Source organism: Carassius auratus, unplaced genomic scaffold (assembly GCF_003368295.1).
Source record: "Carassius auratus strain Wakin unplaced genomic scaffold, ASM336829v1 scaf_tig00217432, whole genome shotgun sequence".
NCBI lineage: Eukaryota > Metazoa > Chordata > Actinopteri > Cypriniformes > Cyprinidae > Carassius > Carassius auratus.
This window is the reverse complement of record NW_020529067.1, coordinates 127,979-152,881: the sequence shown is the minus strand read 5'-3', so window position 1 is coordinate 152,881 and position 24,903 is coordinate 127,979. Positions and strand designations below refer to the sequence as shown.

Here is a 24,903-nt window from a genome sequence, read left to right as displayed (position 1 = left end):
AAAAACTGTGGACTAAAGAACTATGAGGAGTCACATAATTTGCCACTTATGTGAGTCTTCACTGTAGATCCGACTGATTATTTTATTTAACAGAAAATGTGAACCTATTATTGTGCTTTTTGTAGTTTTTTCCTATCAACTTCCGCTTACTTTCACGCGTCAAACCAATGAACGTTCAGCTCGGAATGACGTGTTTGCCTCCGAACCAATCACAGCGCTCAGAGACTCTTTCTCGCTACATATTCATAGCGCTTCGCGCGCTTTGTGGTCACGTGGAGCATTTCGCGCGAAAAGTCTTCCCGGGAAAAAACTAGTTTACAGACTTGCTGCTGTTCGACACGGACGTGAGGAGATGGCGGTGAGTGTATTTCTGTGTAATATTATGTTTATTTAAAAAGATAGTTCAAAAGATAGCTCAGATATGTTTTAAAGTATCGTAAGCTTACAAACGTGTTCGAAATTATGCGTGCTTTGCTTGTCTTGTAGGATTGTCTTAGTAAAGTTAAAATGTACTGGTCTTGATATTACAATTAACGCAATGCACTAAACATTAACTAATATGCGTTCACATTTAAACATACGCTGTGATCTCAATTCGATTTCTGTATTGTAAACATTTTTGTCACAACCGTAACTGTCAAATAATTGATTAGGGGAAATGTTAATTATATAAATATAATAGAAATGTGTGGTCTTAATTTTACTAAAAATCGAATTATGACATACTGTATTCATATAAATATATTAATAATCGTGTCTGTCGAAGAGTTATGCTGGGCTAAAAAGGTCCCACGTGGTTCAAACTATTTTCTTTGTTGTGGTTCAGCAGTTGTTACAAGTTATTATAGATTTTCTCAAATAATATGGTAGCTTTATAAAGGCTATGTGTACTAGTAGAGATTCAGTGTCTGCCACATTGGCAGAATGACAGGTTTGTTTTTCAGAAGTTATTGTGATGCTTGGTTTCCATTTTATTCTGTTATTTCAGTATTTTTACCTCAGCTTGAGCTAGTTACACATGCATCTTCCTCATTGACATTGGGCCTTTCTCCTCAAATTCTAGTGCAAAGGCTTGACTTTTTTTGTTTGTTTGTTCCAAAACAGGATTCATCAGAGTCGTTTCACATGGCCACCAGCCCCAGTCGTGGCTCGCGGCGGGGTGACCTGACCTCCAGCCCCGGCCGAGATCTGCCCCCGTTTGAGGACGAGTCCGAGGGGCTTCTGGGAGACACACTTCCTGATGAGGAGGACGGAGACGGAGAGGAGCTGATCGGAGATGGGATGGAGAGGTGAGAGACTGTGCTTCTGATGGGGGGCATCTTTAGGGTGGCTTGCAGGTAATAACCCAAAGAAATACAATATGTAGACTTTATATCCTGATGCAGTGATATAAAATATATACTGACCGCTTCCTTATTGTTATGCAAATTTTGGGATGGTGCGTTAAAACACCCAATTGCATTTCCAAACATCAGGTGTATGAAATTATTAGTCCACATGGCGTTGCTTATTATTGCATTATGTAGGAAACAAGCTATTAATGGGTTCCTCAGTTGCAGCAACTCTTATTTTTATCAAAATTTGTTTTGATTTACAAGGGCATTGGCAGTTTTGTTCACTTGATTTCATGGGATGAAAACGGTGCTTTACATGCAAACGATTAATGCGATATCCAAGTTAACTTTGGATGGAAATACAGCTAACCAGCAAAATTTATTACTGTATTTTTGCAGAGACTACCGTGTTATCCCAGAACTGGATCGCTACGAAGAGGAGGGTCTGGATGAGGATGAAGATCTCAGTGAACTTTCCCCCGGCGCTCGGGCGGAAGCTGAAGCGGCCATGAGACGGCGCGACAGAGAACAGGGACTTGGTATGGGCCGCATTGGACGTGGACTTCTGTACGGTGGGTGCTCTAGTCATCGAAACATAATTTTAGCGCAAGCCACTTAAGGAAAAAACTCTCGGTTAAACCTTGTTTGTGATTCTGCGATGAACAGACAGTGAAGACGAAGATGACAAACGACCAACGAAGAGGCAGCGTGTTCTCGCAGAGAGGGCAGCTGAAGGCGTCGCAATCGATGGCGAGGATGAAGAGATGATTGAAAGCATTGAGAACCTTGAGGACATGAAGGGCCACACGGTCAGGGAGTGGGTTTCAATGGCCGCCCCGCGACTGGAGATCTACCACCGCTTCAAGAACTTCCTGCGCACTCATGTGGACGAGCACGGACACAACGTCTTCAAAGAGCGCATCAGCGATATGTGCAAAGGTGGGAGGCGGATGGTCGTCTGGGAAAACTGTAATATAGTCCAGATGCATTGATTTGACTTGATATTTTACGACTTTTACAGAAAATAAGGAGAGTTTATTGGTGAACTATGAAGAGTTGGCATCTAGGGAGCATGTGTTGGCGTATTTTCTGCCGGAGGCTCCTGCCGAGATGCTGAAGATCTTCGACGAAGCTGCCAAAGAGGTGGTGCTTGCAATGTACCCCAAATACGACAGAATCGCGCATGAAATCCACGTCCGCATCGGCAACCTGCCATTGGTCGAAGAACTTCGATCTCTCCGGTACAAACAATTTCATGTCTTCAGGGTTTCGTAATACATTTTAGATACACAGTGCACAGCTGTGATCTCTATTCATTGATATTTATTTAAAATTGTAAATTTTTTTCAGACAACTCCACCTGAACCAGTTGATCCGCACTAGTGGTGTGGTAACTAGCTGCACTGGAGTTCTGCCGCAGCTCGGTATGGTGAAATATAACTGTAACAAGTGTAACTTCATCTTGGGACCCTTCTTCCAGTCCCAGAACCAGGAGGTGAAGCCTGGCTCCTGTCCCGAGTGTCAGTCACTCGGTCCGTTTGACATTAACATGGAGCAGGTGCGTGAGATAAACATTTCTGTGCGATTTGTGTAACATGTATTTGGCAGAATCTTAAAATTTCGAAAGAAACCATATATTTTTCTATTAACTGAAACAAACCTAATGACCATTTCCACATTTTTGAGAGATTTATTTATCTATATTTTATCAGATCCAAACAGAATTTAGCAGCTGCAAGCTTATTCAATAATAAACCAATACATTTCAGAAAATAAATTGCGTCCTTGTTTATCTACTTATGTAAATGTGCTCTTAAGAGCACAGCTTTGGCCATCTCATTCTTGCCATTTGTTGCCATAACAACAGGAAGCAGATGTTTATTTTTTCCCTCTGATGTAAACTAAGGTTCTTGCTTTTCACAGACCGTGTACCAGAACTACCAGCGTATCACCATTCAGGAGAGCCCTGGCAAAGTCGCGGCGGGACGCCTGCCTCGCTCTAAAGACGCCATCCTGTTGGCCGACTTGGTGGACACCTGCAAACCCGGAGACGAGATTGTGAGTCAACAGACACTGATGAATACAACATTTATCAAATCTCCTTTAATGTAAGTATGTAAGAAGTGCATGCCCCCAAATATGTCAATTTGGACCTGGAAACATTAAAACATGAAAAAAATTTTTGTTTAGCATCATTAAAAATACATATAACTAATATGTATGTACAAAAGAGTCCCTAAATGTGTATTATTTTTGCTGGAGCAACACGAGCTACATCATCTTATAATGTTTGTTAATGTATCTAAATCTAATATTCAAGTAAAGTATACCCATCTACATGTTAATGTATTTTTCTACACAGTTTATAATGCTTCAATATGAATTTAAATAAAATACACTAATTATTTTGGCTTAATCTTCCACCCCAACATCGTGTGTATATATATCCCAATAAGTAATATTCGAGTACAATATGTTCTTCTAAAAGTGTATTTGTTTGTCTTTCCACTATATAACATTGCAAGTAATACTTGAATTTACATTTAAATACTGCATATCCTTAAAATGGTTTGTTTTTGCAGGAGCTCACAGGAATCTACCACAACAACTATGACGGCTCTCTCAACATGGCTAACGGCTTCCCTGTCTTCGCTACTGTAATCCTGGCCAATCACATTGCCCGTAAGGATGAGGGCGTGGCCGTGGCGGAGCTCACTGATGAAGACATCAAAGCCATCATGGCGCTGTCCAAAGACGAGCGCATCGGAGAACGGGTGAGCGAGGGAACTTCTGATCTTGAACTTCTGAGGTAAATCCAAAAGTTATAAATTAAGCTTAATTTTCCTTCTACAGATTTTCGCAAGTATTGGTCCTTCCATTTATGGGCATGAGGACATCAAACGTGGTTTGGCGCTTGCTCTGTTTGGCGGCGAAGCAAAGAATCCAGGTATCCTGCTCATGCTCCATTCAAAGCTGTTAATTTACACGTCCGAGTCCTTTAAGTTGCTCAATCGTCTTCTGGTTCTCTCAACAGGTGGGAAGCACAAGGTGCGTGGTGATATTAACGTTCTCCTTTGTGGAGATCCAGGCACAGCCAAGTCCCAGTTCCTAAAGTACGTTGAGAAGGTTGCGAGTCGCGCGGTCTTCACTACAGGTCAGGGTGCTTCCGCCGTGGGTCTGACGGCTTACGTGCAACGTCATCCCGTGAGTCGAGAGTGGACGCTGGAGGCGGGAGCATTGGTGCTGGCGGACCGAGGTGTCTGTCTCATTGATGAGTTTGACAAGGTGAGTGAACGTTAAAATTGGTGTCGTGTGTTGAGTTGGGAATGGTTTGTAGCTTTAAAGAAGTTTTTTAAGCACCGTTCCACCAGTTTTTGGACCAGCAATTTTTAGGTGAATACTTGGGTGAAGCTGTTTATATATTTTTTTTTAGATGAACGATCAGGACAGGACCAGCATCCATGAGGCCATGGAGCAGCAGAGCATCTCCATCTCTAAAGCAGGGATCGTCACATCGCTGCAGGCTCGCTGCACGGTCATCGCTGCCGCCAATCCCATCGGTGCGTTCTGGGAGCGTTTAATGAAAGTCTAATGAGGGTCATAACTTCAATTTTGCCATCGGCACTTTGTTGCATGTTAATCTAAAGCACAGTCATGTTCTTAATTACTTTCTACTGGACTAGAAGTCGCAGCCAAGATTTTGGCAGCTGTAATTTTTCTTAAGAGTTTTCTTTCTCTTAAAAGGTGGGCGTTACGACCCGTCACTCACGTTCTCGGAAAACGTGGACCTGACAGAGCCCATCATTTCTCGATTTGACATTCTGTGCATTGTAAGAGACACCATCGACCCTGTGCAGGTAAGTCCATTGATGTCTTTTGATGTGAGTAACACAGTGTTTTTAACTGAAAATGTAATACTTTTTATCCATTTTTGCCATTCATTTACCCATCAATGGCATTTTGGGGGCCTGAAGATGTGAAAATTTGAAAACCGGTTTTCAAAGGGCAGTTTTTGGAAAACAATACCCCTTTTTGTCTCTATGTAAACTACAGAAACACAAGTTTGTAAAAAAAAACTGACCTGTTCAGTCTATAGGTACATGCCGAGGTGTAGCATTCCTTATCAAAAAGGCTAACTTTTCATTTTTTAATACATTGTTGTCATGTAAACATGACTTGCCCAAGCTTTGCCAATCTATTTACCCATAATTCTCTTTGGTTTAGGATGAGATGCTGGCACGCTTCGTGGTGGGCAGCCACATCAAACATCACCCAAGCAACAAAGAAGGGGGCGTGGCCAGTCTAGAGGAGGTGGTGCTGCCAAACACCTTCGATGTCCCACCCATCCCTCAGGAGCTGCTCAGGAAGTACATCATGTATGCCAAAGAGCGCGTGCGACCCAAACTCAATCAGATGGACCAGGACAAGGTGGCCCGGATTTACAGCGACCTTCGAAGAGAGTCTATGGTGAGAGTAGCATCTATAGCTAAAGGCAATTTTAAGAAGTTCCACCATTTTTCAGGCCATTCAAGGCAAGTTTTAATCATGTATGTTGTCTTGCAGGCTACAGGAAGTATCCCAATCACGGTGCGTCACATAGAGTCCATGATCCGCATGGCCGAGGCACACGCCCGCATGCATCTGCGAGACTATGTGCTGGAGGACGACGTGAACATGGCCATCCGTGTTATGCTGGAAAGCTTCATCGACACGCAGAAGTTCAGTGTAATGAGGAGCATGCGGAAGGTGAGCAAGGCGTTGGTTTTCATGTGTGCATGGCTGCGCATGTCTTGCGACTGCAAGGATTCGTTCTTATCCTGCTTAAGTTGGTAACTGAAGTCATTTATTGCATTTCTACAGACGTTCGCACGGTATCTAGCCTTCAGACGAGACAACAACGAGCTGTTGCTTTTCATCCTGAAGCAACTGGTTTCCGAGCAGGTCGCATATCAGCGCAACCGTTACGGAGCCCAGCAGGACAACATCGAGATCCCTGAGAAGGATCTGGTGGACAAGGTATCTAATAAATGTTTCAATTTAAAATTCCCCATTAAGTACGATATTACATGTCATTTGCGAATTTGAGCTTTTTTTTTTTTTGTCCTCAGGCCCGACAGATCAACATCCACAACCTGTCTTCATTTTACGACAGCGACCTGTTCCGCTCTAACAAATTCTCCCATGATGCCAAGAAAAAGCTGATCGCACAGCAGTTCTAGGCATTTGTTATGGATTTGTTCAAGCAGTTGCGTAGAATCCCTTGGACTTGTATATATTCTGTCATGCGGTTGTCGGAGCAGCTGTTGCGTGGATTGAACGTTGTTTTTGGTCCTTAAATTAACTTGTTACCGTAGCCATTACGGTTGTAGTGATCTGCTTGGCTCATACTGTGAGATGAAGTCATTCTTGAAATTTCTCTAATGTCAGTTTTGCAGAAGTACTGCATTTATCGAATTTGTGGTGTAAAAAAAATAAATAACTTTTGTATGGTTTATGTTCTGAAAAATTAATCTTAAACTGTTATTGACTGCTTTGTATTATTATAGTAGCGTAATCTCTACTTGAAGCTTGTTTGCACCCGTGAATAAAAATATAAAAAATGTAATTGCAACTATTTCACAGTTCCGTTTCTTTCCTTATTTTAAGTTTATACCTTGAAGGTCTATGTTGTAAACGTATAAAATTCTGAGTTTTCTCTCTCTCTCTCTCTCTCTCAATTTATAAATCGCAATTTTGATTTGCAAATGTTTTTGGAACTTGTTTCTGCAAACAAAAAGGTAACTGCAACTGTTTGTCTTGAACTGATGGTGCTTTATTTCTAACAATTCGAACTTTTCTCAGAACTGCAAGTTTATAACCTCAAAATTGACGTTTTATATATCGCCGTTCCAACCGACTTCCTCGGAATTTTGAGTTCACGTTGTGAGGGGGAAAAAAATGGAATTGTAGGATGTAAACTTTCAATTATGAGGTTATAAACTTGTAGTTCTGAGAAACGTTAGTATTTTATTTTAATAAAGCGCCATCAATTTAATACAAACCGTTGCATTTACCTTTTATTTTGTTTGCAGAAACGAGATCGCAAAACGTACCAAAAGCAAATAAAAGGAAAAGGGTTAACTTTTTACTGTATTTCATTGTTTATGCACTGTCTGAAATGCGCGTGGTTTATCTTAATCGGGGCTTTCTGATTGGTCGATGTCGGGATTCCATCGCTGACAGGTAAAACATTAAGTTCGGCGGAGTTTAGGACCCTGCGTCGCTGCAACGGGTCGCCTGCAGTCACTGCGCCAGGAATCAAACACTCCAAAATAATCTATCGCTGCAAATCCATTGACTGCAAGAAGAGCCGCAGACAAACCCACCGTCTAGTTTCCCTCGCAGTCACCCCACGCTTTGTTTCAGTTCAGATGATTAATTCGTGTTCGTGCGTCTTGTCTAGCGCACGCTGAGGTCAGTAAGTCCCATATGATGCACATGCGAACAATCTGAAACACGATTATTTCTCACCGCGATCATTTAAAGCTGCAGAGATGTCAGTCGCGTCTGTCCAGTGCCTGATGTTTGGTGAGTTAAGACATCTTTGTGTTGTATGAATGCATATGTAAATATATTACAACATATTTAATTAATTGTTTTTATAAAAGAAAATCAATGCATTGTGTTATTATTATTGCTTGGTATTATTATTATTCGCTATTATATTTTTATACTAATCTGTTTTAAATGAGAATGTATGAATTAAAAACATTTTTTTACCCTGATGTAATGTTAATATGTGGTTAAAAACAAATTCTGATTGTTTAATCAACAGACTACTAGTTTTGTAAGCTTGCACAGTAATCACATTGTTTGCGTTACACTGTGTCTGAAACCAATGAGCATCATCAACACTTGGCAACAATGAGGAGAGAAAAAAAATCATTTATGATTTGTTCAATGTGCTTTGCTTGTCCTCATCCCCAGTATGAAGAGTCCAGCCATTGAAATCATTCAGATATTTGTGTTATTGATCTGGCAGATTATGGCACACGCCCCTTTTTCCTCTCTATCTGGAGACCGAGCTGATGTATTCAGGTCTGGTCAGCATGATTCATCGTGTAACTGAGAAAAGAACATTTCGCAGCTGTTGTGGACGCTGATTGTGTTTGGCACAGCGTGTGTGAGGGCTTGTCATGCCCATGAGGCCACGGCTGACAGATTGTGCTGGTCAAAAGCCGCTCCAGACAGACCGATGACCAGACACAACAATCATAGGTCAGCTTTGTTTAGTCTAATGGGCAGCACAGATTCAGGCTAAAGACAAGTCTCCGTTCAACACCCCATTTCACCCTGAAATCAACTGAAATTTAATTCTGTTCTCACTCTCTTTGAGTATTTTATAACTTACCATGGTAATAGCTTAGTATTTCTTTTTTTGTTTAAGTAAAGTGGAGTGGAGTGCAAATGGCATGGTGTATATAGTAAATTACAGTACCATGATGGTACCATTGTATTATGAATGTATATTAGACTACCATTTGCTATATATACTGGAAATGGTGCCATGTTTTTTTTTTTTTTTTGCGTGGTAATCACTCACTAATATCATCATATATATCAAAATATGATATATTTTGGTATATGTCAAAATACTGTATAAATATTTACTTTATAGTTACTGTCCCTTAATGAAAATCCATGGTAGCCTCAAAAGAACCATAGTTTTGCTACACTGACCATAGTTAAACCATTATATTTGTAGTAAAAATGTGGTTATACGAATGGTAATCAATTTACCAAATACCATGGTTACACCTTTACTGTAATTTTTTAAAAATGTTTTTTGGAGTACCCAGTTATCATTGGTAATACTATACCAAAATATCACCCTGTTTTTGTGGCATAACTCTGGTAATACAATGCTTTTTGTACTTGTTTCATTGTATACCTTGGTTGTACCACATAGTAAACATTTGGTGTCAATGTTTGACACATCCACAGTTTTTGTGAGATTACCATGTTTTTTTGTTTTTTTTAGCTTATTTCATGGTATTCTTTAAGTACTTGAACATACCAAGGTATTGCCATTTAATTCAGGTTATTACTACAGTATCACTGATACCATGGTATTTTCTTGAAATAATCACCTAATGCTATAGTATATACCAAAGTATTACCCTGTTTTTGTGGAATAAGTTTACTAATACAATGTTTCTGGAACTTATACAATGGTATTTTTTTAAAGTATATTGGCATACAATATTGAGAACATTTGATGCCTTGATCAAGGTACTCTATTTGCAATTTAATTAAGGTTATAGTTACAGTACAGTTGTGTTTATAGATGTCCTCTTTAATTGAACATTGTACCACTAGAAATATGGTAATCATTCAGTACTCATTAACTCTCCAGCAGTATCAGGCACTGCAGACCACCAGCTGCCAGTCTTATAAATCTGACTCCTAACACTCAGTGCCACCTACACCCACAGGCACTGCTGCATTGTAAACCCATTCAGGTCAGGTGACACCATTTATCTCGCCACTGAGCCCGTCTTGAGCTGCTCGCATCAGACGTGGCTCTTTCTCTGAGAGGTAAGAAAAAGAGGCGGAGAGGATTTTCGACTGGGAAATAATTTGCAGCTTTATGTATTCACAGTGTGTTGCTGAAGTCCAAGCTTTATTGGGTTTGATGATTTATGAATCATTTTATTCTGTGTTCAGGCTCCTCGTCTCTTTCAGAGCGTCTGATGCTGGCGCTGGCTGAAGTGCTCGTATATTTAGTACAATAGCTGCTATGTGACGGATCTGTGTAACCGTATCAGATATCACAAAAGGACTGTGTCTGAACGGATGAATGTGCACTATTTTAAGACATCTGAAATCAGTCAGACAGAAACAGGTGGGCGCTGGACGTGCTGCGACTGCTTTGATATGAAACCAGAGTGTTGAACATGTCTGTTTCATATTCATTGCCATTTGGATTTTTTGGGTGGTCATTTGACATTATTTTCATGATATTTATTGCTTATTTATTTATTTGGAGTGACATTTTGTAGATCGGTTATTGAACGTTTTTATTGATCAATTGAATTATTTTCTGTATGCATCAAATCTTCCTGAAATAAGAACTTAAATTACCAAATATCCTGTATTTTCATCCAGAGGTTGGAAATATTTTTGGGGTGCATTATTTGTCTCAGGAAACACACTTAATATTAAATAAGTAGATTTGTTATTAATTCAGAGAACAGAGTAAAGAGGTTTTTTTTTGAAGATCTTCTTACAAACATTTTTGGCAAGATATTACCTCCTAAAGTTCTTCTTTTGTCCTTCCAAGTTTATGTGCAAATGATTCATCTTTGTGATTTTCATTAGATTTTATGATTAATGTACCGTCAAACTTTGAGAGCATCTCTGGGGTACAAGGCCAAGAAGCTTCCTGAGAGATAGATGTGTTTGGGTTCAGCCGTCAGCAAATTCGCACTCTTTATTCGCTGTTTAACCAAGGTCAGAAGTAGCCTTGCAGAAACCGGAGTCCACTGAGGCACTATTCGATTACGTTGACCATAATTAATGTGATGTACTGAGGTGGGACGTTGACGGTTTCTAATGACATACATCACAGAGATAGAGCTGAATGTGTGTTTGTTACAACACTTTTGGGCTGGTCTATTCAGTGGTACATGTTTAGGAAGCATATAAAGTTGGAGGAAAAGCCCCAAATTTTATTCCGTTATTAGTCTATTTATTGTAAACTGAAATGACCATTGTTGACAAGTGACCATGTAGGGATTGTGAAGCTCCAAAAATTACAATAAAGGCATGATGAAATCCCATTGTATTCCAAGTCTTTTGAAGTCAATAGTTTTGCATTAAGTTCAGTAATTATTCACTGCTAATCTTGACTCTAAAATACCATTTACACTTATCAAGATCCAAGAATGTTCAGCATTATTGACATCAAGCCGTGCAACGAGTTTTTGCGCCATTTTTGAATGCAAGTAAGAAAGTACCATGGCAACAAAGTTATATAATGTCCAAATTGTGGAGAATTATGGTATGTATGCTAGCTCTTACTCTGCAGGTGTACAAGTGATGATTTTTATCTTCAGGTGACATTTCACTGAACTTTTCAATGTTGAACGCAAGATATATTCAGACATCCAAATGCAGACTTCAAACTTGAATGTAGAAATACTGAGTTAATGTAATTTAGTAAATTGGTATTGTACTCTCCAGCAATATCCCATTTTGGAAGTTTCTGCAGCATTGTATGGCTTGAGTTCACTGGTTGCACCAGGTCTGTAAAAGCACTGGAAAGTTTCCAGAAAACAAAGTTGGTCAATTCATAAATTGGAGCATGAAGTGCCTGGTTTTTCCATCCTGTTAATTACCACACAGTCACACACTTGCTAGATATAATACCAGAGTCACCGAGACGTACACCTGCTGGTCTCACTAATTAAACCAAGCCTTGCTAGAGAATATATTTCATTAAACTGATTGATGAATAAAAACTAGTCCTGTCAGAATTAGAGAACTCTCTAATTGGCTTTGAAACTCCAACTTGGCTCAAACAGATTCCCTCCCAGTTGTTGCCATTTTTGGCTGTCCAGTGTTAAAAGCAGCACTAATCCTTCGGTGACCTGGTATGGTGAGGAAAGATAAGACCGGGTGGTTTGAAAGACAACACTAAGCCGCCATGATAAGGAGCCATCTGTGGTTGAGGTCCATCAGGACTCAAGACGTCTCCAGTCAGTGATGGATCTATAGATCCTTGAAAGCATCTGTCACTGTTGAATCAATAAAAAATTATTAATTTGCAGTAAAAGAGTTTGGTTTGGTTTATTAATGCTGAATTTGATCTGTGTTTTTGAGTCTGAGTTCAAAAAGTGAGCTTTTTAAATCTCTTTTTCCTTTCATTTAGGTTCAGTTCTCCTGGTTCTGGTGTGTGCCAAGGTTCTGAGCGCTGGTCCAGGTCTGGAGGTTCACGTAGGCTTTAAGGAACACGATGAGGTCTCGAGGGATCGCAGGCTTGGCTTCATAGAGAGTTCACAGGAGAGCTCTGGGTTCTTCAGCGAAGACAGCGAGGAAGGCAAGAACGCTCAAATCGAGACCAAAGACAGCGGTGTTGACCTAAGTGCCATTAATGGTGAGTAGAAGCAGTAAGTCAAAACATGATTCATGCATGTCACTCCAAGCTCATCAAGTTTGTCTATGTAAACTTTCAAAGGCATAAAGACCTTTCCTTTTTCGTCTGATGTCATGAATCTCATTTGTCAAGTAGAAGATGTAAACTGTAACTGTTGACAAAGGAATTGTTGAATAAAGTCATTATTTGTGTTTTATTTGTGTACAAATAGTATTCTAGTCGCTTCATAGCGTTACGGTTGAACCACTGAAGGCAGATGGGAGTACTCTATGATGTCTTTCATACTTTTCTGGACTTTGACAGTGTATTTTACGTGGCAGTCTATGGGACAGTCACAAGCTTCCCAGTTTTCAACCAAAATATCTTAAATTGTGTTCCGATGACGAACTAAGCTTTTACGGGTTTGTTGTTTGACGCATTTAATTTCCTAATTTGGTGGCATATTTATGTTTGAATATGGTAGCAAAATGATAAAATGTAAATTGTGCAGAGGCACTGAATGACGACAGATTCATATTAAGTCAGTATCTCTGTATGACTCAGCCTCTAGACAGTTATTTAAACTCCAGTTAGAGGTGTAAAGTGGTGTGAACAGCAGCTTTTAGTACTCATTACCGTGCGTCATTTCCTCGACGCCTACGGTCCCCTCCTGATGTTTACCTTATTTTTGTTGATTGGAGTTTTGTCGGCTTTAACAATTCCATTGATGATTCTTCAGTCCACCTTGTGCTCGTGGATGTGTTTGGCAGCAAGTGAGTAGAGAAAATATACCCACTTTCTACACAACTTCTGGGAATTAATGTGCCCGAAAACAGTATTATTTTTAGTCACCTGCTAGCTCGCTAAGTGCAGTGGCCTGTTTCCGGTGTGTGCGTATGAGACGGAGAGAAGGACGGAGCTATCCAATCATTTTCTGCCATGAGGAGAGTAAAATTTTGTGTGTATAACAGTAATGTCTCGTGGCACTCTCATGAGACATTACTGTTATAATTTATCTTATTAGAGATTTGAGCAAACCCATAATCCTATGTATTAAACCTTGGCACATAACTCACTCTCATGAAACAGTTTTAGGTTGATAGTTAGGTTGATAGACAACAACACAACTATCTTTAGCTTTAGAACTTGAGACAAACTTGAAAATGTCAGATTAATTGTTTTACACAAGCACATATGGAAGATTAGTGGATTTGCGCGCACAGCAGTAAATCTGAGCGTGAACACGAGAGCCCTTCACAGTCAACCGCTGCTGAATGAGTAACGCGCATGCCGTGTCACATCGCAAACAGACTCGACTGATCAGCCATATGGAGAGACAGGTGGACACAACTATGACTGAGAGCTCCTGTGTGTGTGTGTGTGTGTGAGTGTGTGAAGACACTTCCAGGTGTGGTGTTCTCTCCTGGCTCTGTGCCTGTACCTTCTCAAAATCAAATGAGCATTCATCTGTTCAGGAAATAGACAGAGATCTTCTTTTGCTCAGTCTATTGATCTATCATTCAGTCTGTCTAGATGTTTTAGACATTTTGCCATCCATCTATCTGTCCATCAGTCCATTAGTTCATCCATCCATCCATCTATCCGTCCATCAGTCCATTAGTTCATCCATCCATCCATCTATCCGTCCATCAGTCCATTAGTTCATCCATCCATCCATCTATCCGTCCATCAGTCCATTAGTTCATCCATCCATCCATCCATCTATCCGTCCATCTATCTGTCCATTAGTTCATCCATCCGTCCATCCATCCATCCATCTATCCGTCCATCAGTCCATTAGTTCATCCATCCATCTATCCGTCCATTAGTTCATCCATCCGTCCATCCATATATCAGTCCATCCATCCATCAGTCCATCCATCCATCTATCCGTCCATTAGTTCATCCATCCGTCCATCCATATATCAGTCCATCCATCCATCAGTCCATCCATCCATCTATCCGTCCATTAGTTCACCCATCCGTCCATCCATATATCAGTCCATCCATCCATCTATCCGTCCATTAGTTCACCCATCCGTCCATCCATATATCAGTCCATCCATCCATCTATCCGTCCATTAGTTCACCCATCCGTCCATCCATATATCAGTCCATCCATCCATCAGTCCATCCATCCATCTGTCCATTAGTTCATCCATCCATCCATCTATCCGTCCATCTATCCGTCCATTAGTTCATCCATCCATCCATCAGTCCGTCCATCTATCCATCCATTAGTTCATCCATCCGTCCATCCATATATCAGTCCATCCATCCATCAGTCCATCCATCCATCTATTCGTACATCAGTCCATTAGTCCATCCATCCATCCATCATTCCATCCGTCCATTAGTCCATCCATTCATCCATCTATCCATCCATTAGTCCATCCATCTATCAGTCCATCCATCCATCCATCCATGTGCTCTTATTGTGTCGCTGGAGTTTTCAGTCTTCTTATCCCTTTCACACATCCACTGTCTTAAATTAGTGTGAAGATTTCCAGTTACCTGATGCTTTTCATCCCAGGCCAGTAGCAGTGTAGTTACTAAACTTAGAGGAGAGACTCCACTGGATCTTAGGCTATGTTGAGAAACACTATTGTTTTCTAAAAGATGCTTTCAGAAGTAGTAGATGTTTCTGTTTGTTTTTGTTCTCAGAGCGCTGTCTGATGCCCAAGAAGGCGGGACCTTGTCGTGGGGCGATCCCTCGCTGGCACTTTAACCCCGTCACTAAAAAGTGTGAAAACTTCATATTTGGGGGCTGCAGAGAAAATCACAATAACTTCCTGTCACTGGAGGAGTGTGCCAAAGCTTGCCACACACTCTCTGGTACGCTGCTTTTTTTATTACATCCAGTTATGATAATTTTCATGATGAAGTATAGATGGTCTCCCTCCTGCTGACTCTAGACAATAGCTCTCCTCATTACAGCGCTTCAGTGTGGCAGTGTGTGTGTCTCATGAATAATCAGGCTGCGTTCGAGCGCTCTCGGGTCCCTGATGTGTGTGTTGTGCCAGACGCAGGTGCAGTGCTGCAGTGCAGCTGCTCCAATCTGCTGTACTCAAGAAACTAAAGATGAATAAGACAGCATGCTCCCGTCAGATCTTACTATACCACATCCTACTATACTAAACTGTGAAAACAGCATTTTCTTAATCAGTGTTTTGTAATCATGTACTTGATTGCTCTATATCAATGAACTATCATGTAAAACTCAACTAACTAAATGTTTACAAGGCTATGCTATATTTTAACATGCTTTAGAATATTTTATGCTTTTCAGTATCTGACTTGAGATGGCCGATATTGACACTTTTGGAGATATTCACACTTTTAAACTTAGATTATCGGTTGTTTAATATTAAGTCTACCGATAAATGGTGGGTCTCTAAAGACAATGTTAAGATGTTAATGTTTAGATGTAGCCCTAAAAAAAGATGAAAATAAGTTTAAGACTATTTATATCACAACTTTGCATCAGTATAATGGCATAAATAAAGTTTTGTATTTCATATTAAAACATTTAAAAAAATGTGAATCTAGTACATTTTTATAATATATCATATTGTTAAATATTTGTAATGCATATCATTATTTTATTGGTGTAGTCCAGTGTTGTTTTAGTTTCATTAATGCACTTAATTTCAGATGTTATATTTAGATAAATAATAAATCTTACTAAACTGAATTTTTTTATTAATTTTTAGTTTTAGTTAATTATAATGACCCTGATGTAGTCTAATAGCATAAATAAAGAAATAATCATTGGCTTACAGACACATTTTAAAATAATCGGTATTGTATCAATCATATAAAATCAGTATCGGTTGGTCTCTAAAATCCAATATTTCCAAACTTGAAAAACCAACTATAGATACAATCAATACAGTTATAGCTAAGTATAAACATACTTTACAATAGTTAAGTACATGTGTACTTTATACTTTATGTCTCTGAAATGTTTACTTTTCTTGCTTTATTTCATCATAGATTACAACCCTTCGTCCCCAGAACCACCATCTTCACCACTTTCTCTGAGCCAAAAGCCCATTGTGACGAACCTCTCTTCCTCATTGTTTGTCCCTACGACTGAGTCTGTGGATCTGGAGCGGTGGGAGCGTGATTCAGAATCGAGTGGCTTCTCACCCCACACCTCCCCGGGGCCGTCAATCACCAGTGCTGAAAGCCACGCCCACTCCCCTGCCACGCCCCCTCTCCTTAGAGTCACACGTCAGAACCAGACAGAGGCCACAGCTGGGCCTGACAGGAGTCAGATGTCCGATGACCTGTTTGATGATGAGAGGAGCCATGAGGTAACACAAGCACCCACGGCTCCTGAAATTGGCCCCCTTCCCAGCCGGGAGCCCCTGCAGCCTGACAAACCACACCAGGATGATTCTGAGGAAGAGGAGGATGAAGAAGAGTTGGTGGTTTTCCCCACCGCACTGGATGAGGAGGAAGAGAATGAATGGCGGTACCTCACGCCGCTAACAACCGCACCCTCATCCTCCCCAACTTCAGACCTGTCACCCGTGGTCTTCACCAAAACCGCCTGGCAGGGGGCGCTGCTCACCACAATGGCGGATGAGGAGGGGGCGGAGCTTCGTCACGGCGGCACCGAATATCTCGCCGAAACGGAGCTTCACGACTCCGAGCTATCCCAGGAGGCCGAGCAGGTACTCAATGGCAGAAAATGACAAATTAATTGAGATCTGCAATAATATATAATACAATATTATAATCCTCCTTGCATTAAATTCAGCTGTAGGTTAGATACTCTGATCAAAAATAAAAATATATATTATTGAATAAAGTATATTTTTATTATTTTAAATATATATGTGAATATATAACAGTATCTTATTAATATATGTACTGTATAACAAGAAATGTCTTTAATGAATCAGTGTTATTAAAGTATTTATTTTGAAATAGCTTTTATTCTTGTAATTTCAGCTCAAGTTATAGTACTTTTGTTTTGTAATTTTTATTTAAAAAAATTTGCTATAACTTTAACATTTTATTTCAGTTTTTATTTTAGTACTTCAATTTAAAAGCTATTTAGGTCAGTAAGTGCCAACGCATTATTTCTTCTTTTCATTTTGTTGTTTTTAATTTAATGTATATCTATTATATATATTGTATATCATGTCACCCTCCGAATTTCAAAAATGATCTTTAATAGCTAACAATAACAACGCTGCAAAGAATGTTATGTACTTTTTTTTTTTTCATTTCAACTTTTACAAATATCTACAGGTGGTCCTTACTATAAAATTCTCCTTTGTTTGTTTGGATGAAATATGTCTTTGTGGAAATGATTTCACAGTTGATTGATTTCATCTGACAGTGTTGGAAGAGTAATGCGTTTATAGATTTGTTGTCAGCTAGCGTTTTGGTTAAACCACAACAATTCACGGTGATCCTTCGACTGCTAAACATCCTCTTTGTTTTTCTCTCTATGCAGGTGATTTGCGTCGACTGGAGCAACCTCGCAGGAAAGGGCTACGTTATACTCAACATGACAGACAACTTTGACTGTGTAAGAGCCATTTTTAAAATTTATTTTTATTTGTATTTTTTTTTGTTTTTTTTACAAAACCCAACCCAGAACTCTCTAGAACCCAGTCACACATTGTTCTTGCATATGCAAACCACTTGCATTTTCTTCACAAAAATCAGTTTTTCCATCACTTGCTCACCAATGGATGCTCTGCGGTGAATGGGTGCCGTCAGAAGTGAGAGTCCAAACAGCTGATAAAAACATCACTCCAGTCCATCAACTAACATCTTGAGAAGCATAAAGACGTTCAGTTGTAAGAAACAAACTTTAACTTCAAACTATGTATTCTGGCCAAAATATGATATTGCATAATAATGCTTCATTCAAGTAAGAAAACGTCCATCCCCTGTTGTCCCCCGACATCAAAATCCATCCACATATAAGTTCACTTATAAACGGTGCTTGATCTGTGCATATTTCTTTCCTGATTCAGACAAAAAAAAATTCACTGGAGAAAGCAATATTATGGACAGAGGAATTGTGTGAAGTTAAAAATGTCTTGATGGCTTTATTATTTTACTAGACATTAACTGATTTACTGGAGTGCTGTGGATTATTGTGATGTTTTTATCAGCTGTTTGCACTCTCATTCTGACGGCACCCATTCACCACAGTATCTGTTCTTCACATAAAGTCATATTGGCAACTTTTACTATGGTTCAGTGGCAGTTTTATGTGATGTTTTGGAGCTTGACAGTCCCATTCATTTTGGTTAATAATTGGCATAGAAGAATAAAGATCATTTGATTTGTAACAAATTGATCAGAGATATTCATTTTGAGATGTCACATCAGTGTTATTTTAGTATCATTACATCAAATTTTAGTTATTTTGTAGCAATTATGTTGCGTTTTAGTCATTTGTATTAGTTTGTCGAAGTACTTTTTATTTCAGTTTTACTTCTAGTACTTCAACTTTAAACAAATATTTTAACTTCCGCAACTAACTGAAATATATAGAGTCCCACACATTACATGCAGTTTATATATATATATATATATATATATATATATATATATATATTGCCCATTAACAATTTGTTTCCTTGACTTACTAATTCATGTCCACGTTTTATCTTTTTGTTCTCTTTTCTTTCAGTAAAACCTGGCCATGTTGTAGCTATTCATTCCCTCATTTAAATTTGGGTAAATCAACAGCCATGATTTAACTAAAATGAAGGAACAAATTAGTACAATGTGGCTGTGACTTACTAAATTTAGCAAACTAATAAATTAATCAGAAGTGGGAGTGAATTCAGTCATAATTAATGGATTCTTTCACAATGAATCAATCATGGGAATGAATTCTTAATATCTTCTTTTTTTTAATGTAATTCATTTCAATCAAGGTATTTTTGGTTTTATAACAGCCGTGTCTTTGACTGGAATCACTGTGTTTTGAGACATTGATGAGAGGAGACAGCATCCTCTCATCCGAGACTTCAGCTTCAGTTCTCTGTTGAGTCTCACTGCTGTCTAAAGCGACCCGGTGGTGTTTCATCGGCACAAACACGTTCTCGTCGGCGTAGAAGAAGCCGGTTGTCTGTTTCCACATGAAACGCTTCAGTGCCACGTAACTGCAGCACGATCACGGAGAACTTTCCCCCCGGCGGTGCTCCGACAGATGCGCACTAAACTGCCAAATCTCCTGCGATGGAGCCCTGCTTTATGCTTTGAACCCGACGCCTGCAGAGCCATTGATCAGAAACCAATCCAGCCCACACCACGAGAGCTCAGAGACTGAGAAAACTGAGTCTGATTTCTGTTCAGAAGACGTCTGTTACTGAGCCTCTTGGGCGCAAACGTAAGGCTGAGAAACATCGTAGACATGACGTCTCAGTAACAGACCAAGCAGACTGGTTTTTTTAGGTGGTCACTGGTTCTCAGTTTATTTCAAAGGATATTTTTATGTCACTTTTCCTTTTAATCATCAATAGGTATGTAATTATATCATCGTAGATTTATTACTCGATTTTGTTTGCTATATTACATTTCAGGGTCTAACCTATTTTCTCACAAACTCCATGTGCATTCTCAGTATGCTCACATTTTATTTTATTTATTTATTACATTATTTGATGCATCAATGATGTATCTTTTTCATACTGTCCACTATATTACATTTACATGCATTTTATTTCTACATAAATTTTGTGCATTTATGCTCCCATTTTATTGTATTTTTTTCATTCATGATGCATTACAGCTTGTATAATTATATGATCATATTTTTATTTTATCTTGCTTGCTATAGCACATTTTCTATATTATCTATATTATTTGACAAATTGCATGTTATTTATTTAGGTAAATGCAACTTATGTCTATTTTATGCTCACATTTTACTATATTTTTTAATTTATTTGTTACACCATTTTATGATGTATTTAATATTCCTGTCCACTATATTGCTTTGAGATTTGTGATTATTTATTCTCCATTTTCATTTATTTATTTATTGTCTGCGACATTGCATGGTGCATTATATAATTATATAATCATGTTTTCAAATTTTGTTTGCTATATTGATTACACCGTTTATTTATTTTTTTATTCTGTCCACTATATTACAGTAAAATATATTTTATTTAAAAAATATATATTTTTGTGCACATTTATACTCCCAATTTATTGTATTTGTTTATTATTAGCTTAAATAATTCTATATGTATTTTAATTTGTCCTCTATATTACATTTCAGTGTGTATTTTTATTTACATTAATGCAACTGACGCCTTATTTATGCTCATATTTTACTTTATTTTTTATTTATTCATTACACCTTTTTATGCTGTACTTAATTTAGTTTTTGTCTATTTTTATTTATACCATCAATTTATTATATGTATTTATTTATTGCTGCATTTCATGGTGCATTTTCATTATATATCTAATTTTGGATTTTATATCCCTACATACACACATAAATGTAAATGTCTAAATGTAAATGTTTTATCATTTTAAGACAGTGACATTTACATGATGGTGTGTGTCTTATGTGTATTTCACAGGATGAGTTTCGTATGGAGAGCGGCGACAGACTCCTGGAGATGCTGGAAAACACTTTCTCCAGAAAGATGAACATCCCACAAGGCTCCTGGCTTATTTTCCTCAGCAAACCCACACAACAGGACCACCAGCTCCTGATGGCTTTAGCCAGCGAGCAGGGTAACACACACACACACACACACACACTTACTCAGGGCCTCTGTGATCACACGTAATGTAAGGTTCATTGTTAAAATGAGAGGTGTTAGTAATATCTAAGAAAGCCTGACAAAGGCTTGTTCAAGTTCGCAAAATCAAAAGAATAAAATGAGTAATAATGTTTTGTTTGAGGAAAATATTCCCACTGTTTTAAGATGTTTTGCATTTGTGACATTTTTATAATCTTCTTTATGTCAGTGAAGTCCATTATGCCCTCAATTCTTATTACCAAAATTAGGTTACACTTATTTTACGGTGTCAGAGTTACAGTGTACATTGTATTCAAATACTTAGTCATATTAATTAACAACATGTTAGGATTAGGGCTTGGTTTTGGGTTATTGCATGCATTAATGTTTCATTTATTTTATTACTATAGTAAGTTCATGTAACGTGTAACAAAGACACTATAAAATAACGTTACTAGAAGTTATTGAAGTATTCATTTGATATTGTAATATTTGTTGTACTGAATGTGGTTTAATTTATTTAGAATAATCATAATTTTGATAATAATAATTTTGTGGATCGCATTGAGGATTTTAGGGGTAAATGTGCTTATTTGTTATTACATAAAGTCACAATGCATATACAGTGGCATGCGGAAGTTTAGGAACCCCCTGCAAAATCAGTGAAAATTTGAATAATTTGTAAAAAAAAAAAAATAAGAGAGATTATGCTAAATGCATGTTATTTATTTATTTATTTAGTACTGTCCTGATTAAGATATTATTCATAAAATATGTTTGCATATAGTCCACAAGACAAAAAAAAATGCTGAAATTATTAAAATAACCCCATTCAAAAGTTTGTGATCCCTTGGTTCTGAATACTGTGTGTGGTTACCTGATGATCCTCGACTGTCTTTCTGTTTTGTGATGGTTTTGCATGAGTTCCTTGTTTGTTCTGAACAGTTAAACTGAAAAATCAGTTTTCCAGCATTTAGTATATTATCTCTCTCATTTTGTTAAAATTATTCACATTTTCACAGATTCTGCAAGGGGTTCCCAAACTTGTATTTCTATAGTATTTTAGTCTAATTTCTTTTCATAATGTCTTTTCGCTAAAGAAATCATCCCTCCAAAAGATGTTGTGTCAATGCTGGGGGAAATCAGAAGAGGTCTATATGAGGTGAGATTGAAATGCAGCAAATATTAATCAATTAAATAGATTTATGCAATATGTATAATATATTATTATTCATAACACTGTTATTTTTTATTTCATTATTATTATTGATTTATTCAGATCGGAATTCAGAATTATTCGACCGTGAGCACGTGCCACTCGAGGCCCAGTCAGTCACGTGGCCACTTCGGAAATCTGTTTGTGGTGCTAGTAATCATCGGATCGGTTTGTGTGCTCATTATTGCTTCTGGAATCATCTATATCTGCTGGCAGCGACGTTTACCCAAACTCAAAAACATGGTAGGTCTTTGATAGGGTGTTTGTACTCATAACGTTAATCTGAGGTACATAAGTACAAATATTCTGTGGTAATGACAAGTGATGCTGCCAATAGACCTCGAGCGCGATTAATATGCAACTCGAATTCTTATTACTAACCTTAACAATCTCTGAATGACGTCTCGGGTTCAAAATCATTAACTTAATTACCCTCCCCGCCCCCTCATCTTCTCTTGTATACGACGCGTCCGAAGTCGAGAGGCGAGGAACTTAACTTTGTGGAGAACGGTTGCCATGACAACCCCACACTGGACGTTACCAGCGACAGCCAATCAGAGACGCAGGAGAAGAAGCACAGCGCCAATGGGGTGGCGGCGGGCGGAGACGCGGGAAGCGGATGGCGGGTGCTCGTCAATAAACCCGGGAAAGACGAGGAAGACGATCAGGAGGAAGACACGCACCTTTAATCGCGGGAATACTGTCAGAGAAAACGGCGCGGGAAAGCATCACATTACAGACTGTGAAGGCACAAAACATTTTTAAGCTTTTTCAAAACATCTGCTCTATAAAATGTGATGTATTTTAGCTTCTTTGACGTTTTTCTTTATCTGTATTAATAAATTCAGACGGACTAAAAAGTGCATTAAAATGATATGATATGATATGAGACCATTTTCAGTGCAGAATTTATTTAAATCGAATGTGTCAAACAATCAGAGGCAATTTAAAATTAATTATAATTTTCTTATGCAATCGTTTCTTGCACTGTTGAAGCAATAGTTTAATCCTAAACATGTCGTTTAACTCGCTCTCATCATTCCAAATTTATACAAAAATTGACTTTTTTGGTTTTACTTTTTTGAGAATTTTGAAGGATCTTCATAACATTTTGTTTCCATACAAAACAGTCCATAGTGACCACTAATAATAATAATAATAATAGTGGATTATTTTATTTTTATTATTTTTTACCAATGGTAGCAACCTAACGCCATATAAAAAATCTGCATAAAGCAATATTAAATGTGTTCTGAGTTTGCACACCACAGAAAGATTATTAACCACCAGCCAAATTTGAATGTGAACAAAAAGGTACATAAAGGTAATCCAAATCTTGAAAAAATAAGCCTTTACACAGACTTTAAAATGCGTTTTATGAAATTGTCCATAAAGATTTTCAAATCTTTTTTCATGGAAAAGTGGCATACACGTTTAAAACAGCTTTAAGGCAGTTAAATTATTATTATTATTATTATTTTCTTTTGGGTGAATTGCGGAAAAAAAACACTAGTGTACTTGAAGACAGATTGAACCAAGGTTATTTTCTAGATGTACAGTAGACAGTGTATCTCTAATACACTATAATCAGTCATTCTCGTTTTATATGTATTTCAATGCAAGTATTTACAGTTAAGCAGGCTGCATATTGTGTTTTCATGCTGGATGCTGGATGGTCGCCTAGCCTTGCTTATTTATTTGGCTGCTCTGCACTAGATTAATGTTGCTATTTATTTATTATATTTTTTATATTGCACCTTTAACATTGCTCAGCACCAACAGCCTCCAAAGCAGAACAAGATTCTTCCTACAAAAGAATCTTTCATATTGAAAAGTGTTGAATTGTGCTAGGTAACGTTTTCTTTTATATTTTTCAGTGTTCATTGAAATCGTTCAATTTTTTAAACGTAAACGGTTATCACAATAAAAAAAAAAAAGTTATCATTGTGATAATCTTGTTCATGGTACACCTATGTGTCAAAGAACAATCTTATTTGTTGCAACAGAAAGGCTTTTCTTTATTCATTTTAAGTGCATGAAGAAATGTATTGTCTATGCACACGTCAGGGGTCAACTGATTGTACACTATTTAGCAAACGTGAACCGTTGATGTTTTACGGATTTAAATGGTTAGTACTCCAGAAAGTTTTATACATGCATTCTGTTTGTTTATTAAGCCTTGACGACGTAGGAGAGTTTGACGCCAGTGTTGAACGCTTGTTTTGTATCTTTCTGTCCTGGTACAAGAGCTATTAGCAAATTTGCACTTTTTCCATTTTGATTTTGTACTTCAAACTGCTTTATGTATCTGTTGTAAGGAGGTTTAGATCTCGTAATTTTCTGGTAATTATATGTTATCCCACCTCTTAAAAATGCAAAAAAAAAAAAAAATTTAAAAATAAAATAAATGTTTTGAGAACTCTTGTCCGGTGCTTCTTAAATGCACCACAAAGTACGGACTGTCATTGCTGCCCTCTACTGAATAATGAATGA

The 24,903-nt window shown here is 38.1% G+C and overlaps 2 protein-coding genes across 3 annotated transcripts; both read left to right on the top strand.

Moving 5' to 3' along the window:
- Positions 1-225: 225 nt before the first annotated feature.
- On the top strand, positions 226-6,948 carry LOC113100957 (DNA replication licensing factor mcm2-like). The gene is made up of 16 exons (XM_026265438.1): positions 226-358; positions 1,105-1,289; positions 1,734-1,906; positions 2,001-2,273; positions 2,356-2,575; positions 2,685-2,892; positions 3,258-3,392; positions 3,917-4,108; positions 4,188-4,281; positions 4,369-4,619; positions 4,768-4,894; positions 5,079-5,191; positions 5,559-5,801; positions 5,898-6,080; positions 6,195-6,350; positions 6,443-6,948. Exons 1-16 carry the CDS (start codon positions 353-355, stop codon positions 6,551-6,553), a joined length of 2,670 nt encoding a protein of 889 aa, XP_026121223.1. The 5' UTR covers positions 226-352; the 3' UTR covers positions 6,554-6,948.
- Positions 6,949-7,545: 597 nt separating this feature from the next.
- Positions 7,546-24,827, top strand: LOC113100977 (podocalyxin-like protein 2). Of its 2 annotated transcripts, XM_026265470.1 has the most exons (9): positions 7,546-7,901; positions 12,247-12,471; positions 15,115-15,285; positions 16,447-17,132; positions 17,924-17,998; positions 21,030-21,186; positions 22,295-22,356; positions 22,474-22,653; positions 22,887-24,827. In XM_026265470.1, exons 1-9 carry the CDS (start codon positions 7,868-7,870, stop codon positions 23,097-23,099), a joined length of 1,803 nt encoding a protein of 600 aa, XP_026121255.1. In that variant the 5' UTR covers positions 7,546-7,867; the 3' UTR covers positions 23,100-24,827. The 2 variants fall into 2 exon arrangements, with proteins under 2 accessions (XP_026121255.1, XP_026121256.1); XM_026265471.1 differs by lacking the exon at positions 15,115-15,285 and having other exon boundaries at positions 7,549-7,901.
- The last annotated feature ends 76 nt before the right edge of the window (positions 24,828-24,903 follow it).

Bases quoted from the DNA above. Each gene is read 5' to 3' on its own strand.
- LOC113100977 (XM_026265470.1), top strand. From the start codon at position 7,868: ATGTCAGTCGCGTCTGTCCAGTGCCTGATGTTTG. The intron at 7,902-12,246 runs GTGAGTTAAGAC...CCTTTCATTTAG, and splicing joins TGTCCAGTGCCTGATGTTTG to GTTCAGTTCTCCTGGTTCTG. The intron at 12,472-15,114 runs GTGAGTAGAAGC...TTTTGTTCTCAG, and splicing joins TGACCTAAGTGCCATTAATG to AGCGCTGTCTGATGCCCAAG.
- LOC113100957 (XM_026265438.1), top strand. The intron at 2,576-2,684 runs GTACAAACAATT...AATTTTTTTCAG, and splicing joins GAAGAACTTCGATCTCTCCG to ACAACTCCACCTGAACCAGT. The intron at 5,192-5,558 runs GTAAGTCCATTG...TCTTTGGTTTAG, and splicing joins ACACCATCGACCCTGTGCAG to GATGAGATGCTGGCACGCTT.